Source organism: Phyllopteryx taeniolatus, chromosome 4, assembly GCF_024500385.1.
Source record: "Phyllopteryx taeniolatus isolate TA_2022b chromosome 4, UOR_Ptae_1.2, whole genome shotgun sequence".
Taxonomy (NCBI): Eukaryota; Metazoa; Chordata; class Actinopteri; order Syngnathiformes; family Syngnathidae; genus Phyllopteryx; species Phyllopteryx taeniolatus.
Genome location: NC_084505.1, coordinates 18108971 through 18125938, shown reverse-complemented (window position 1 = coordinate 18125938; position 16968 = coordinate 18108971). Strand labels below are relative to the sequence as shown.

Sequence of the window (16968 nt, the reverse complement as noted above, 5' to 3'; positions counted from 1 at the left end):
ATATTATGAAAAAAGATGGGATATTTTCAAGATTAAAACTTGAATATCACGGGGGGGAAAATTGCCAACATTTTTGACAAACAACGTAACTGTTCGAGATTAAAAAAAAAAGTTGGATTCTTTTTAAGATTTACTTTGGACCTCAATGTAGTACAAATCTTCGAGATAAGAAATTGCATATTTTGGGGATTCAAGTCAAATTATGATGCGAATAAAGTGTCCATTATTTAGTCAAAAAAAAGATTTTGGAGATATTATTAGGAGAATGAAGTCCTATATTTACGAGTGACGTGAAGGAATGAGATCCGAGAAGCAGATTACGACTTGAATCTTGTCTTATATTTGTCTTTTCTTTTCAGTGTGGAGCTGTTACTCCTTCGTAAGGACTGTCGCATGCACGTGAAGAATCATAAATGTAAAAGTAAGACAACATTAAAACTTCTTGTTTGCTTGCATTTAAAGATCAGAAATCCTACATGATGACTCATCTTATTTGTAAACATCAATACAGTGCGTGTGCATCATGAAAAAAAGTCATGACTCATGAGTCATGACACCAATAGAAAAAGTATCCCTTTCTGAACACACTTGCACCACCTGCTGGAATATCGGTGTCATTACAACTTGGTTTCCGCAAGTTGGGCAGCTGCTGGTTGCCATGGTACGTATTTCGGGAATCTGATTACAGGGGGTAGGAGGGTGGGGGGGAAATCAAGATGAACTCGACCCCAATATTATGAAAATAAAGTCGTATATTTTCAGGAAAACAGTTGTATATTTCCAAGATTCTAAATTGAATATAAAAAGAATGATGTCATATATTTTCAAGATAAAACGTTGAATGTTAAAGCAAACTCACGCCAACATCATCATCATCATCATCATTATTATTATTATTATTATTATGTATTGGCACGTGACTCTGCGGTCCTTCAGGTGTGACGTCACCCCCCCCCCCCCCCACCCACCCCGTCTCTCTCTCTCTCTCTCTCTCTCTCTCTCTCTCGCTCTTGCTCTCTCAATCAAACATGGAGTAAGGAGGAGATGGGGCCCGTCCGGAGCGAGCCGAGCCGACGACAGCGAGCCTTTTTCGGTCAACACGTTCCCGGCCGAGCCCGCTGCGGAGGAAAAAAGACAACAAAAAGGAGAAGAAGAAGAAGAAGAAGAAGAGGAGGGTGAGGAGGTTGGCGGATTTAGGCGTGAAAAGAAGAGGAGGAGGAGGAGGAGGGAGGACAAACGCACGAGCCACCGGAAGATGGCAGGAGCCGCGCGCGCGCCAAAATGGAGAGACCGCGGCGCGTTGCCGTGGCGCGAAATCATCAGCGCGGTGGCACGTGAAAGCAACAAAAGAACATGAGCGACGAAGACCACCCCACGCCTCACGAGTCAGTATCACACACATGCACACGCTCACATATACGTACACTAGGGGCGACCGGTCAATAGAGGGCGCTAGGGCGCCCGCCCCACCACGCACAGTGGTCATCACGTGACGTTTCTCAAAGACAAAAACAAATACAAAGAAATATCGATGGGATAATAACAAATAGTTCCCTATATATGTATTTGTTATGTAATATAACACATAGCCCACTGAAATTCCTTTCGAAAATCATTTAGTTTGACTGATATGAGTATTTGAATTATGGGCACTTGTTATATAATTGTTTCCAAGAAGAAGAAAAAAATATGTCAAGTAATATTTTTTAAGTATTCATGCCAAAATGTCTTTTCTGTTCTGTGTCCAGGATGAGGCCGCCATTTTGGATTCACACAATAGCAGACAGAAAACTAAATTTCTAGATGGGAATGACTATGTATGAATTTGTGAAAGTGTCAGAACTATTGTATATCTTTACCGTTATTACAGTTGGATAAAGAGAAGAGTGTAACGGGTTTAATGAGTAGTTAGGATCATTTATGCACTTGTCTCTGCAGTTTGAAGAGCAACATGTAAAGAGTTCAACTCACATGGTTTTTATGAAGCTGTTTATGTCTTTAGCGTTATGCTCTTTCTTCTTCACCGTTATAAAAAGACGTCACCACCATTTGCTCTGTCAATAAAGATTGCCTTTACTATGAATGAGTACAATTTTACAGTAACAATGAGTAACAATCACATTTTTTTGGAAAATAGGACTAAGCGTGGCTGTTTCAACATGGGAGGAATTTACCCATAGAAAACCAAGGCATTTGCTAAATAGATTTTTTTTTTTCTTTTTAGTACAAGTATAAGATGATAAAGTAAAAACCAACGTGCTAACTTTAGCCATGTGGGGAAACCTCACTCCATTGGCTGAACTACACGGATGACTTGACCGTTTTTTTCCCCCGCGTGCGCGTGCGTGTGTGCAGTGACAGCTACATGGTGCGCGTGAACGCGCTGGTGATGACCCGCGACGACTCGAGCGGCGGCTGGCTGGCTCAAGACGGCGGCCTGAGCCGAGTGGGCGTGTGCAGGCTGACGCCCGCCGGACCGATGGGTCGCAGCAGCTTCCTCATCCGCGCAGAACGGCTGCGAGACAGACAGGTGACCCAATTTGTGCCAGACTGTGACCAGTCCGGCGCTCAACGACTCCATCTCGTTTCTAGCTACAGTCAACCTATTTATGGTTCACTCGTCAAACATTCACACAACACACCTTTGCACGCCACTGCCACAATATACTGTAGTTGACTGGATAGTTCGCTGTATTCTGAGACTTGGTACATCCTGACTGTCTTCTTGTGGTGTCAGGTGATTCTTGAATGTTCCCTGAAGAAGGATCTGGTCTACATCAAGGCCACGCCCACCTTCCACCACTGGAGGGTGGACAACAGGAAGTGTGGCCTGACCTTCCAGAGTCCGACCGGCGCGCGCGCCTTCGACCGCGGCGTACGCAAGGCCCTGGAAGACCTGACGGAAGGTACCATGACAACGTGGTGATGAGCAGGAGGGAGGTCATCATTTTAGGAGCGTGTGATTGTTTTTCCAGGCTCAACCACGTCATCGTCCACGCTGCACAACGAGGCAGAGCTCGGAGATGACGACGTGTTCACGGTGAGCTTGGGCAATGCTTGACGAAATCTTCGCTGCGACGACATCGCGGCGTGGTCACTGGTGTTGGGGAGTAACGAATTACATGTGACAATGTTGTGTAATTTAATTACACAATGTCGATAATTGTAATCTGTTGCATTACTGGGAGAAAATGTGTAGTTAAATTACAGTTGCTTTTGGAAATTTCCATGATTACAATTGTAGTTCAATTTGAAAAATAGCCGGAACAGCTCACATATGTTTTGAATAGATTCAATGGCTAAATTCACACTACAGGGCACGATGCCCAATTTGAATTTTTTGTTCAATCCGATCTTTCTATGTAGTCATTCTCACTATAAAAACAAATGCAGCTTCGACTGTGGATGGAACACTGGTGGTCAATGACATCAGGAAATGTTTCTGTTTCCTGCCGCAGACGGCCACGGACAGCTCGTCCAATTCGTCCCAGAGGAAGGAGCCCGTCACACTGTCCTTTTGCGACCACCGCCGCCACCCCCGTTGCATTCTGGGACATCTGAATGAGCAGCACCAGCCCTCCGACCAATACTTCTATGACCGCTACTTCTCTGACCGTTGCTTCCTGGAGCAAGTAAGGGAAGGGCGCACATCAGCCATGTGTACTGAAGACCGTGCCACCCAATGCAACAATGCAATGCTAGTCATCATATTCTGTAGTTACTGACTCTCCGTATGCTAGTTTTCAATAGTTTCCAACATCTGAAACTAGTTTTCACTAGTTGCTTACGATCCGCAACTAGTTTTTATTAGTTGCACCCTGTCTGCAACTAAGTTTCATCGACTTTCTGATATTAGTTTTCATTCGTTGTTGAGCATCTGAAACTACTTTTCATTAACTGACTGATACTACAACCCCCAATTCCAATGAAGTTGGGACGTTGTGTTAAACATAAATAAAAACAGAATGCAATGATTGGCAAATCATGTTCAACCTATATTTAATTGAATACACTACAAAGACAAGATACTTAATGTTCAATCTGATCAACTTGATTGTTTTTAGCAAATAATCATGAACTTGGAATTTTATGGCTGCAAAAAAGCTGGGACAGGGTCATGTTTACCACTGTGTTACATCGCCTTTTCTTTTAACAACATTCAATAAACGTTTGGGAACTGAGGACACTAATTATTATTATTATTATTAATTATTTGCTAAAAACAATAAAGTTTATCAGTTTGAACATTCAATATCTTGTCTTTGTAGGTTGAACATGATTTGCAAATCATTGTATTCTGTTTTTATTTATGTTTAACACAACGTCCCAACTTCATTGGAATTGGGGTTGTCGTTTTCATTCGTTACCAAGCATAAACACGTTTTCATTGGCTTTCTGGTACTAGTTTTCATTAGTTCCTAACCATTTGAAACTAGTTTTCACTAGTTGCAGAGCATCTGGAACTTTTCATTGACTGACTGATCGTAGTTTTCATTAGTGGCAAACCATCTGAGACTTGTTTTCATTGACTGTCTGGTACTAGTTTTCATTAGTTGCTGGGGTGTCTGGAGCTAGATTTTATTGACTGACTGAAACTAGTTTTTATGAGTTGCCAAATGTCTCCAACTAGTTTTCATTAGTTAACCAACGATCAGCAAGTACATCACATTAGTTGTCGACCGTCTGCAACCAGTTTTTGTTGACTGTCTGATACTACTTTTCATTGGTTGCCATTGCCAACCGTCTGAAACTAGTTTTCATCAGTTACTAACCATGAACAACTAGGTCTCGATAGTTGCTTATCATCTGCAATTAGTTTTCAATGTTTGCCGACTGTCTTCACCAACGGAAAAATCTAGGGGAACGAGAGAGCATGACTGTCACGAGAGTTGGCGACTGTCATTAGTGTGGCATAATCCACGATCAACGATCGGGCCCTACGATAGTTCTACGATGTCAAAATGAAAAGTCTAGCATGTTTGGTTTTTGCAATATCTTCCGTGTAGTGTGACATGCCGTATCAACAAGAACCCTCCGAGATCGCACCTTGATGTCGACCAATACGATTGCCTCTTGGAACGGCACCTCTCCTCCCTTGGTCGCTGTTGTTAACATTTATTTGCACGCACAAACCACAATATTTACCTAAGATTTAGAGCATGCATAATGTTTTACGTACAAACGTTAGTGCTTGCACAAGCTAGCTATCTAGTTAGCAAACATAACGTTATGTTGCTTGCTTGCTAGCGGTTTTCAAAATACGTCAACATGGCCTTAAGCTCTTCTTGAAGATGGACAGGCCAAACCGTCCTCTCCAGAGCAACCAGGGACGACACCACACATGTTTTTTATTATTTTTGTTCTTTTTTCTTTTCAACACAAAACATTGCCGAAATCAAAACTAGCATTATGATCATAAAAGACGGGATACAGTGATACCGTAACATATGTCTTGTAGTGTTGCTAATGTTTTGACTTGAGACACGGCAGGATTTTATGGCTTAAGTCTGAAATAGTCCCATTGTGAGAGACCGAATTTGTCTTGTAGTCTGATCCAGGAATTAACATTTCTCATGTGTACAGGCGGTGCAGGTGTTCCCTCGCCACGTGAGCTTCCAGCTGGAAGAGGGAGTTGTTCACATCACCCCCCGGGAGCACGCCTGGCTCACCGGCTACGGGGACTACCGCCCGGCTACCACCACGCGGGACAAGCTCTCGCTGTTCAACACGCCCGACGCCTACATGCACGACTCGCCCAAGCTCGACTACGGCTACCCGTATCCGCTTGGCAAGTCCACCTGCCTTGACCCGGGTGGCGGCGGTGCCCCCCTGAGGGTGGCTGTGACGGCTCAGCCACAGCTGAAGCGAGGTCGCAAGGACGGCGAGCGTCTACGCTGCGTTTACTGTCAGGATTTGTTCCAGCGTAAGGACAACAGGCGTGGGCGCTGCCAGGAGGCACCTGACCCAATCCAAACATGCATCCGCCGAGTCAGCTTCCTGTGGTGCGCCGACAGCCTGCTGTACCACTGCATGTCCGACCCGGAGGGCGACTACTCGGACCCGTGCTCGTGCGAGGCGGGCGATGAGCGCTTTTGTTTGCGCTGGAGCGCCCTGCTAGCTCTGTCACTGCTGGTGCCGTGCATGTGCTGCTACTTGCCGCTCACCGCCCTGCACCGATGTGGCGTCGCGTGCCGATGTTGTGGCGGCAGACACCAGGCAGCCGAGTGAGGCACCACCTCGACACCCCCCCGACCACCGACCCCCGGCTGTGATTCTGCTCGGTGTTTTGTCTCGTTGTCTGTGTTGCATTGTTACACTCACACAACAACAACCAAGTTTTTGTCGATTGACATTTAAGCTAGTGGTCCCCAACCATCGGGCCGTGGGCCGGTTGCTACCGAGCCACACAGAAAGACTGATCAAAAAACATTTAGTTGATTGTCACAGTCTGAAAGAGGTTTTACAGTAGTACCTTGACATACGAGTGCCCCATCTTACAAGTTAAAACAACAAAAACAAGACCGGCTAAGGGCTTACAAAACTAAGAAATGCGCCATGAGCGACACTGACTCACCGCATGGCTTGATTTGAAACGTCAGTGGCTTTTTTGTATGCCGTTCGCTCTTCACTCCATGAACTGCGTCATCTTTTCTCATGATCGCGACGCACTTTCTACTACCTACCGTGACACATACTCTTTTGGAGTGTCGTATGCCTAAACGTGTCCGACTTCTCTCCCTCATAATCGACATGATAAGCCAAGATTTACCCCATTATTGTTATCTTCAACTCAAAAGCTGTGCTGATCTCAAATCCAAAGTGATGCAATGCTGCCATCTACTGGTGTCTGCTCGTCACTACAGTGGTTTACAAACCTGAATTTTCACAGACAAGCTAAGCGAAACCCACTTCCATGCCTACCCGTGGAAAAACGTACGTGACAAATATATATGTCGGTTGCAGCAAACGGTTCCATTTCGGTTAAGAAATAGAAATGTCCACAGCAGTCAATGAGTGAAGGTACTGTAATGCCCTGGCATGCGCACAAGGAGAGCCACGGTCAACGACACACTTTTAGCTGTTAGCCATAATGGGACAAACAGAAGAAGAGAATACAAAATGCAAACTCTCTCAAGGAGCATCGAGAAGAAGCTCAGACTGAACTAACTGCATGGTAAACGGACAATCTGCCTGTCTCCAGCGCCTGACATCACTCACTTGGCTACATGCCTTAAAGGCACACATCAACACACAAATACTACAGTGCGTGTGTATGAGACTTTTGGCTTTTATTCCGTTACAATCTTTTTCGTTAAGTTTCATTGTTTTTATAGTCATATTTTGTCAAATTCCGTGAAAGTGGTCAGCGGTGCAAAAAAGGTTGGGGACCGCTGACTTAAGCTAAAAAAAAGACATTCAAATTCTTTATTTTCACTTTTTTTCCCCTTGCTGCTTTGCTCTCTAAGGGAATAGGAATTATTATTTTGATCCAAATTCATCATGATTCAGCTTTCATGTTGTAACATGCCTCAATTGAAGCCGAATGGCCAGAACGAGAAGGCCTTTAGCTTTGCTAGCATGGCAAGCGGACCTGACATGAGAGGAAACACCGGTTGCCATGGTAACTACATGCCCTTTGTCTAGCCTTTTTTTTGCTGCCCTCTTGTTAGTCATTAGTGAAATGCCTCTTATTTTATATTTTCTTTTGATGGTTGCTGCGTACTGTGTAAGGAAACATAACTTTATATTTGTATACAAATTCACATTTTAACCTGCCTCAAATCAAGCCAAAAGAGCGGGAACAAGCAGGATATTAACGTATCTTATCTTAAATTACTACAACAAAGGATATGTTTCACATCTAAGCGCAAACGCCGGTTGCCGAGGTAGCCACGCTCTTAAGTCTCCTCAAAAGAGCGGGGACAAAGCCGGCCATTAGCCTCTCGCTTAGCATCAAGTACAACAACAAAGGAGATTTTTCTCATAATCGACATGGGGGTCATTTTTAAAGGCCCCCCCCCCACCACTACCCTGGAGTTGGGAGCCACCCCCCAATTGCACACCACTACTACATCATCGTTCCAGCACTGTAACACAAACAAAACCACAAGAAAAAATGATGAGGAATAAAAACATCAACAGTGGGAAATTAGGAAAGCTGTACGTGAAGTCTGTCTGTCAATCAAACGCTGGATTCAAAAGAGGATGTGGAGGACCACTTGGCTGTGGAAGAAAGTGCCTGAAGATCATCATCACATTATGTTCATGGACCACACAAACACACATACTGTATCACCATGTATATGGACTTTTTATACATGACATTTGACGTACTATCCATGCGACAATATTTACTGTACATATGTATGAATTTCAGTTCTATTTTTTTATCGTGATGTAGACAAAAAAGATGTGTAAAAATAACAACGTATCCTGTGTGTGTGTAATCGTGCCTGTTTTGTATGTATGTGCGCGTGTGTGCGTGTACACGTGTTTGCATGTGTGTTAGCGTGTCTGCGTGTCTAAGTGTGTACGCGTGCGTATGTTTGTTTGTATGAGTGTGTGATTGTGTGCATGTCCAAATGTATGTATTTATGAGTGTGTTCGAATATATGTTTATGTGTACGTGTATGCTTTTGCGTTAATGTATGAGTGTGCGGGTTTTTGTGGACGTATGAGTGTGTGTTTGTGTACGTATGTGTGATGAAACACACACACACACAACGTTTCAGTGACATAAATCAATAAAGACAAATGGAAGTGAAAATCGTTGAGAAATTGTCGTGTCAATTGGAGTAACGCAAAAAGACGCCTTTGTGGTCTTTGTCCAATCATTTAAAAAACAAGGAATAAAATAGTATAAAACATTTTTGAACAATTTTACGTCAACTTTGATTTGATAAGAGATGCTCAACAACTAACGGTTTTTGTCACCGTTTCATTTCGGCTCCGACTCCGATTGTCAATCACTGTTCCATCAGCCGGACGTACCTTGACTACAATACCCACAATGCTGTGCGCCTGCTATTTCCGGGTAGGCGGTGCTCACAGCCATATTTGATTCGATTACGCCGTCCTGGCTGCGACGACCGCTTTCGCCACTTCTCTTTTTTTTCCCACCCCAAAAACCTTGGTGTTCGTTCAATTTCACGGTTAACCTGCCACCAAAGTCAACCGCGACGAGCGTCCCCGAGCCGCAGTCAAAGATGAATCCCGAATAGTAAGTGTTTGTCTTGGCTGTGTGCAACGACAGGAGGCACGAAAGCTGGCAGCAGTTAAGATAAAGCTAACGTCAGCCGATTTGTTAGTCTGGCCAAATTTGATTGTTGTTTGTAATTGTGTCGGTCAACATGTCCTCGCTTCTATCGCATTGACTCGACTGATTTCTTGATTGTGTTTTGTCGTCGGTGTGCGTTAGCTGTCTTGTTCCCACTCGGCAGCTAGCGGGCTAACGAAGCGGCTACCTTCCAATCGTGAAGAGTGTCACAGATTAAACAACCCAAGTGACGCTTAATGTTGCTACGTGGACGCCAAAGCCCGAGAAAAAAGGGCGACAATTGATCCTAAATGTGACGTAAGGAGTCACGAGTTGCCCACAGGAACTTGCAACATCCGTGAACGTAGTTAGCATCCGTGCTAACAGTCATGTTGGGGATGATTACGTAACTCCAAGATTGACGTTGTTTACTCAGGTGGTGGTGGTGATGATGATGATGATATACTTAGATGATATTGGCGCCAGCCACCTGAACGCATTTCTTTTTAAAAAAAAAAATGCTTGGTGTCCTTAAAGTCTTGTTACAATGTAACACTTTGATTACCAAAGCAAATGAATAGCCAAACGTTTATGTTTACAACAAATAATCTTTTTGTTCATCTGTCAATGCCAATGACGTAAAATGACAGCCACAACAAATCAATGCTCTTCCACTATCACGTGTGAGCATTTCTTAATCTCTAACCTCCACACAGCTGTTGCCTTGACATATAAGTGACTCACTTTATTTTTATTTTTTTTATTTTTGGCTATGACTTGCGAGTGTGAATTGGAGATACGAGCGCTTTATGGTGGAAGTGATCTCAACTCCACAATAAACAGTTTCGCAAAAAGTGAACAATTCTTGCTCTTCTTCAAACTGTCAATTGCCACTCCCAGATGAAGTTTACTCTAAAACTAAACATAAAAGAAAGACAATTACATGTTGTGAATTTGAAATCATGACTAATTAATTGTAATTAATTGTTTACATCCTATTTAATTATGTAATTAAGGTAAAATATTAGTGGTATTTTTTTTTGTATCAATCTGTATTTTGAGGGGGAGACTTGAACGGATTAATGACATTTTCATTTATTTCAAAGAGGAAAGTTGATTTTGAAAGGCGTGTGTTGTGAGCATGATCACGTAACAAATTCAACTCAACTCGTATTTCAAGGCACCCCTTTATAGAGATGTTGTGTGTGTGTGTGGCTTTTTAACATTTCAGTTGTATTCAACTTTTTTTATTTGTTACTTTTTATACAGTGAACCTAGATAGTTCCTATAAACACTGCACACTGTGCATATACTTTATTAATGTCTGTGCATGTGTGTCCCTAGTGATTATTTATTCAAACTGCTACTGATTGGAGATTCTGGCGTTGGAAAGTCTTGCCTGCTGCTTCGCTTTGCAGTAAGTTTTTTTTTTTTTTTTTTCCTTTCTTTCTTCCTTCCTGTCATTTGGCACTCTTGTCACCCTGACAACCGTTCAACAATTGGTGTGTGTGTGCGCGTCAGGACGACACGTACACCGAGAGCTACATCAGCACCATCGGTGTCGACTTCAAGATCAGGACCATCGAGCTGGACGGGAAGACCATCAAACTGCAGATTGTGAGAAGACGAGCGGTCGCGCGTACTTGACACCGACACGCCGTTGTTGCACCATTGACATTTTTTTGCGTGTCCCTTGCATGTTATGTCGTCGTAGTGGGACACGGCCGGCCAGGAGCGCTTCCGCACCATCACGTCCAGCTACTACAGAGGAGCGCACGGCATAATCGTCGTTTACGATGTCACCGATCAGGTCAGCAGCTTCTTTTCCTTCTTTCGTGTCCTTTGACCTCCACTTCCTCCAAATTGTTTTCCTCCTTTGATTTTTCTTCGATTTTCTTCCCATCCAGCTCTTTCATTTCATCTTGTTTTTCTCCCATGCCTCATTGTTGTCAATTACCCTTGCGGATCTCTCTCCCTCCCTCCCCACACACACAGAACATCTGCTTTTACTAAGCCAGCTGCTTACCTGCTAATTTGCGGTAGCTGGCGAGCTCTCGTCAATCATCTGTCACAATGTGTTGAATGAATATTGTGTAACTTTATCCAGTTCAGCGGTCGCAGGCTGTCATGAACATCCGTGCAAGTCGCTCCTTGTTCCACTGAGATTGTCTATGGGGAGAGCATGGCTCCATGCCACGTGTGGCATGTGAACGGTGGCTACAACTGCGCATACGCACACAAAATGGAGGCGGAAGTAAACAAAGCATTGCAGCTTTTGTCAGAATAAAATGCGTACTTTTGATTTCGTTTTCATTCAAATGCAAAAATGATGATTCGGAATTCGTTTTTTCAAGCGAGCTCGCAGTTGAATCCGAATTGCCACTCATTCATTCGTAGTGCTATTCTCTATTGACTACTCCTTCTCACGGGTCTTTCTTCTCCAGGTTCTTTGATTTGGTTTGAGCCGACCTCATTAGTGTTGAATAACTTTATGGCTACTTATTCCACGTCGTAAGGAAGGGTGGGATACATTGTGGTGGTATGCCAGCATATTTTAGTCTGGTTATGTTCTTTAACAAAACTTTGAAGAAGATTGGGATAAAGAAGCTTTGATGATTGAACTCTGGTAGTGGCTGTCTTTAGCTGGTGTACCTAATCAGGTGACCAGGGAGCATTAAGTGACAATAAAACGCAATTCTTTCATTTTCTCTAGCACTTGCCCTCATTAGGGTCATTACCGTTGTTGATCAACTTATGTGATAGTGACCCAGCTACTCGTTTTTTGAGAAAAATGCTTTTGCATTGATCTAGAAAATTCAAATTATTTTCTTTTTGTGTTTACTAATGTACCCATGAAGCGCATTCAATGGAAAATTACATACCCAAACATTTCAAAATCACACATTTTAGAGCTGCAATGTTTTTGCTCACAGTTGTTACACTGCCAGAATTTGATACCTGGCCATGCCTAGTCGCCAGTCCATGGCAGGTCACAAACAGACAAATGCCACACACATTCCCACACAAGGGCAAAATGATTGGTCTTCCATGTTTTTGGGAATGTGGGAGGACAAAAAGCACTTGAGCACGGGGGGGAGATGCATGCAGATTCAAACCCAGAACCTCAGAAGTGTGAGGCACGTGCTGACTATCCCATTCAACTTGCACTTGTGTATGAGTCATATCTGTGTGTGTGTCTGTTAGGAGTCGTTCAACAACGTGAAGCAGTGGCTTCAGGAAATCGACCGCTACGCCAGCGAAAACGTCAACAAGCTGCTGGTCGGCAACAAATGCGACCTGACCACCAAGAAAGTGGTGGACTACACCACGGCCAAGGTCACCGTCACACTTTGATACCTTCGCACTTCACTGTATTCATCACACTTTCCATCTCAAAAGTTTTACGCGAGTACTCGGAAAAGTCCAACTGCTCTCAATTGGTCGTTTGCTGCTGCGCGTAGAATGCCGCGGAGATTGGTCCGTTTTAGTCACATGCTGTGATGACGTACTCGGCGTGCCCCTTGGTTCTACATACTCTCTACGCCGCCGCCGCCGCCTTGTTCATTTTTGCAGCATAATTAAACGCATCATCTGGTCATCCAGGTCCATTTGTTCTAGCAGACACTGTTCCACGGTCGCCATTGCTGTTGCCTTGTTCCTTGTTACGGAAAGGAAAGGAAAAACGGCTACCGGAAATGGCCAAAATATGCAGAGGAAACTCAATCCTGTGGTGTCCTAGCCAACATCAGCTGTAGCGACACTCCCGACTTGGAGGTGAACTGCAGTACGTTTTTAAAACTGCGCGCGTGGGTTGCGCTCGAGTATAAAGGCAAACTGCGTGCGGTCGCCGCCCGCGCGAGTAGAAAGAAGCCTTTACTCGTTTAGGTCTCCACGACTGTATTATACCGCCCCCAGGTGGCCAAGGTGGACACATCAGGAGGAGGCGCACAATGTATTCAAATGCCGCATCGAATGATGATGCGCAAATGGTTTAATTCTTTTAATTCTATTAGTCATTATTGTATGTTTTTATAAAGTGCAATATTATAGAGTGCTATTATTCACCACTGAAGTTGCACAGAATTTTTGTTCAGTGCTAGCATGATGCTAACCAGCTAGCGTGTGCTCCATTGTGGCTCAGCCATCTGTAAAGTGTATATATTTATACATGCCGCCACCTAATTTCTACACAAACTGTTTTCTCTCCTTATTGTTGTCGTGATTTTTATTAAATGTGTGACATGTTTGTTCAGGAGTTTGCGGACAGCTTGGGCATCCCGTTCCTGGAGACGAGCGCCAAGAGCGCCACCAACGTGGAGCAGGCCTTCATGACCATGGCGGCCGAGATCAAGAAGCGGATGGGCCCCGGCGCCGCTGCGAACGCCGGAAACGCCGACAAGTCCGTCAAAATCCAGAGCAAGCCTGTCAACACCTCGTCCGGAGGCTGCTGCTGATGCCACGGACACCGGTGAGTGAGCGGCCCATTAGCCGGCCGGCCGCGGACACGCACGTGTGCAGCGGTGACGGCGCAACGACGGTGGGAGGAGCAGGAGCGTTGAGACGGTGTGTGCAGCTACAAAACCACCACCACCACCACAAGATTCACAACTTTTACCCCGAGTCAGCAATAGTGCGGAAGCTAGCAGGCCTTCGTTTTCTTCACACTTTGTCGTGTCCACTTTTTAATTGACACTTTTCTTTCTTTCTTTCCTTTTTTCCATTCACATTGTCCGCATTTCACAATGCAGCACACGCTTAGCACGCACACGCGTGATCTGATCTCGTGCCTTCTGGCTGCTCTTAGCGGAGGCTGACTCGCACCCCCCCCCCCCCCAGTGTAAATAAGTGCTAGCATGTTGCTAACCAGCTAGCGTGTGCTCCATTGTGGCCCAGCCATCTGTAAAGTGTATATATTTATACATGACACCAAGTCCATTAAACCATGAAGGAGATGTTTGATACCACGCTTCCTATGTCTGTTTCTTGCTTCCTCACCTTGACCTGACCAATTAACTATGGAAAAATACTACAACCACGTTACCGCACGGTGAAAGATTTTCAGAAATTATATAATTGAATCTAGCGTCATTTCTCAGGTATAATACGCATTTTGGTGGATGACTGGTTAGCACATTTGCCTCTCAGTTCTGGGGACCTGGGTTCAAATCAAGCCTCGCCTGTGTCAAGTTTGCATGTTTTCCCCGTGCCTGGGTGGGTTTTCTCCGGGTACTCTGGTTTCCTCCCATGTCCCAAAAACACACGTGGTAGGTTAATTGAAGACTTCTAATTGCCCGTAGGTGTGAATGTGAGTGTGTATGGTTGTCAATGTGTCCCACGAGGGCTGGGGTGCGCTGGAGTCTATGCCAGCTGTCTTTGGGGGAGAGCCGGGGTACACCCTGAACTGTTCACCAGCCAATCGTGGGGCACATATAAACAAACAACCATTCGCACTCATATTCACACCTACGGGCAATTTAGAGTCTTCAATGAACCTACTATGGATGCATCACAACTGTGAGGCAGATGTGCGAACCAGTCGTCGTCCACCATGCCGCCTGCATGAACATCAAATCAAATAAAAATAATAAAAAATATAAATGTGCAAATTCAGATATTGCTGAACAATATCACCTCATCTAAAAATAAATAACTATAAAATCAAAATCTTTATAAAATAACAAATTAGGACAAATTCAACTTTCATCTATTGTAGTATTTGTCTGGCTCTGTCTGTCTAAACGGGGAAAGTTCAGCACACTTATAACTTGAGAAAACACCGTGCAGTAAATTGCAGATGTTTTGACTGTGCATACACACACAGCAACGTCAGAATTTGCATTTTATTTTATTTTTTTGAATTGATGTTCATGCTGTGGTTAAAAAATCAGAAGTTACTCACTATTTACTCAGTACTTGAAGCACACGTAACTTTGCCGACTAGAGTTGATCCACGAGTACATCTTGTATTAATTAGGAAACGCGCCAACATTTATCTAATTAGTTTACGGATGTCAAAGTTAAATGTATTAAGCGACAGAGCAATGTTAGGGATTATGTCACAACACAGAATGAACTAACTTCAAATTTAGCAATGGCCAATAAGAACAAAAATATTGCACTTAATATTTTTCCTGGACGATGCATTTGGGATTAGCCTTTGAAGTTGGTAATAGTGAAAAAGTGAACTGAAACGAAGGTGGAGATGGGCTTGGCTCAAGTTGGAGGCCAAAACAAAAAAGCAATGAGGCAAATTTGAGCCATCCGTCCATTTTCTTCACTGCTTCTCCTCACTCGGGTCGCGGGCCTGCTGGAGCCTATCCCATCGCCAATCGCAGGGCACATACAAACAAACAACCATTCGCACTCACAGTCACACCTACGGGCAATTTAGAGTTGTCAATTAACCTACCATGCATGTTTTTGAAACCGGAGTGCCCGGAGAAAACCCACGCAGGCACGGGGAAAACATGCAAACTCCACACAGGCGGGGCCGGGGATCGAATCCCAGTCCTCAGAACTGTGAGGCTGACGCTCTAACCAGTCGATCACCGTGCCGCCTTCCTTTCTTGTTTCTCTATTCAATTGTTTTTCTTTACTCTGTGATATGGATCTCCCTGGGTCTGAAATAAAGAATAAAGAGCTTCAAGACTCATTTATTTTAATCGTAAATTTTTACATCAAGTACTTGAGCGGTGTAAATAAAGGTTTTTCTGCGTAAAGAGAATTTGTTTATTTTGACTTATTGTACTCTTAAGAGTCTTCCAGATTGCTTAATTTACAATTCCAATGAAGTTGGGATGTTGTTTTAAACAAATAAAAACAGAATACAATGATTTGCAAATCATGTTCAACCTATATTTAATTGACTACACTACAAAGACAAGATGTTTAATGGTCAAACTGATAAACTTTATTGTTTTTAGAAAATAATTATTAACTTGGAATTTTATGGCTGCCACACGTACCAAAAAAAGCTGGGACAGGGTCATGTTTACCACTGTGTTACATCACCTTTTCTTTTAATAAACGTTTGGGAACTGAGGACACTAATTGTTGAAGCTTTGTAGGTGGAATTCTTTCCCATTCTTGCTTGATGTACAGCTTCAGCTGTTCAACAGTCCGGGGTCTCCGTTGTCATATTTTACGCTTCATAATGCGCCACACATTTTCAATGGGAGATAGGTCTGGACTGCAGGCTGGCCAGTTTAGTACCCGAACTCTTTTACTACGAAGCCACGCTGTTGTAACACGTGCAGAATGTGGTTTGGCCTCGTCTTGCTGAAATAAGCAGGGGCGTCCATGAAAAAGACGTCGCTTGGATGGCAGCATATGTTTCTCCAAAACCTGTATGTACCTTTCAGCATTAATGGTGCCTGCACAGATGTGTAAGTTACCCATGCCATTGGCACGAACACATCACCTTTTCTTTTAACAACATTCAATAAACGTTTGGGAACTGAGGACACTAATTGTTGAAGCTTTGTAGGTGGGATTCTTTCCCATTCTTGCTTGATGTACAGCTTCAGCTGTTCAACAGTCCAGACGCTCTAACCGGTCGCTCACCGTAGATGATGAAATCCCCAAATTCCTTGCACTTGTACGTTGAGGAACACTTGTCCTTAAACTGTTCGACTATTTTCTCACGCACTTGTTCACAAAGAGGTGAAGCTCGGCCCATCTTTGCTTGTGAAGGACTGAGCAATTCAGGGAAG

General features: G+C 43.8%; 2 protein-coding genes across 2 annotated transcripts; both read left to right on the top strand.

Moving 5' to 3' along the window:
- The first annotated feature begins 1022 nt into the window (after window positions 1-1022).
- On the top strand, window positions 1023-8767 carry spred2a (sprouty related EVH1 domain containing 2a). Its single transcript, XM_061770127.1, has 6 exons — window positions 1023-1385; window positions 2356-2530; window positions 2738-2906; window positions 2976-3040; window positions 3459-3632; window positions 5584-8767. The coding sequence occupies exons 1-6, from the start codon at window positions 1354-1356 to the stop codon at window positions 6226-6228; spliced, it is 1260 nt and encodes a 419-aa protein (XP_061626111.1). The 5' UTR covers window positions 1023-1353; the 3' UTR covers window positions 6229-8767.
- A 284-nt stretch (window positions 8768-9051) lies between these two features.
- Window positions 9052-14217, top strand: LOC133476564 (ras-related protein Rab-1A-like). The gene is made up of 6 exons (XM_061770130.1): window positions 9052-9220; window positions 10601-10673; window positions 10778-10873; window positions 10971-11066; window positions 12461-12592; window positions 13510-14217. The coding sequence occupies exons 1-6, from the start codon at window positions 9207-9209 to the stop codon at window positions 13708-13710; spliced, it is 612 nt and encodes a 203-aa protein (XP_061626114.1). The 5' UTR covers window positions 9052-9206; the 3' UTR covers window positions 13711-14217.
- The last annotated feature ends 2751 nt before the right edge of the window (window positions 14218-16968 follow it).

Bases quoted from the DNA above. Each gene is read 5' to 3' on its own strand.
- spred2a (XM_061770127.1), top strand. From the start codon at position 1,354: ATGAGCGACGAAGACCACCCCACGCCTCACGA. The intron at 2,907-2,975 runs GTACCATGACAA...TTGTTTTTCCAG, and splicing joins CCTGGAAGACCTGACGGAAG to GCTCAACCACGTCATCGTCC. The intron at 3,041-3,458 runs GTGAGCTTGGGC...TTCCTGCCGCAG, and splicing joins GAGATGACGACGTGTTCACG to ACGGCCACGGACAGCTCGTC.
- LOC133476564 (XM_061770130.1), top strand. The intron at 10,674-10,777 runs GTAAGTTTTTTT...TGTGCGCGTCAG, and splicing joins GCCTGCTGCTTCGCTTTGCA to GACGACACGTACACCGAGAG. The intron at 12,593-13,509 runs GTCACCGTCACA...ATGTTTGTTCAG, and splicing joins TGGACTACACCACGGCCAAG to GAGTTTGCGGACAGCTTGGG.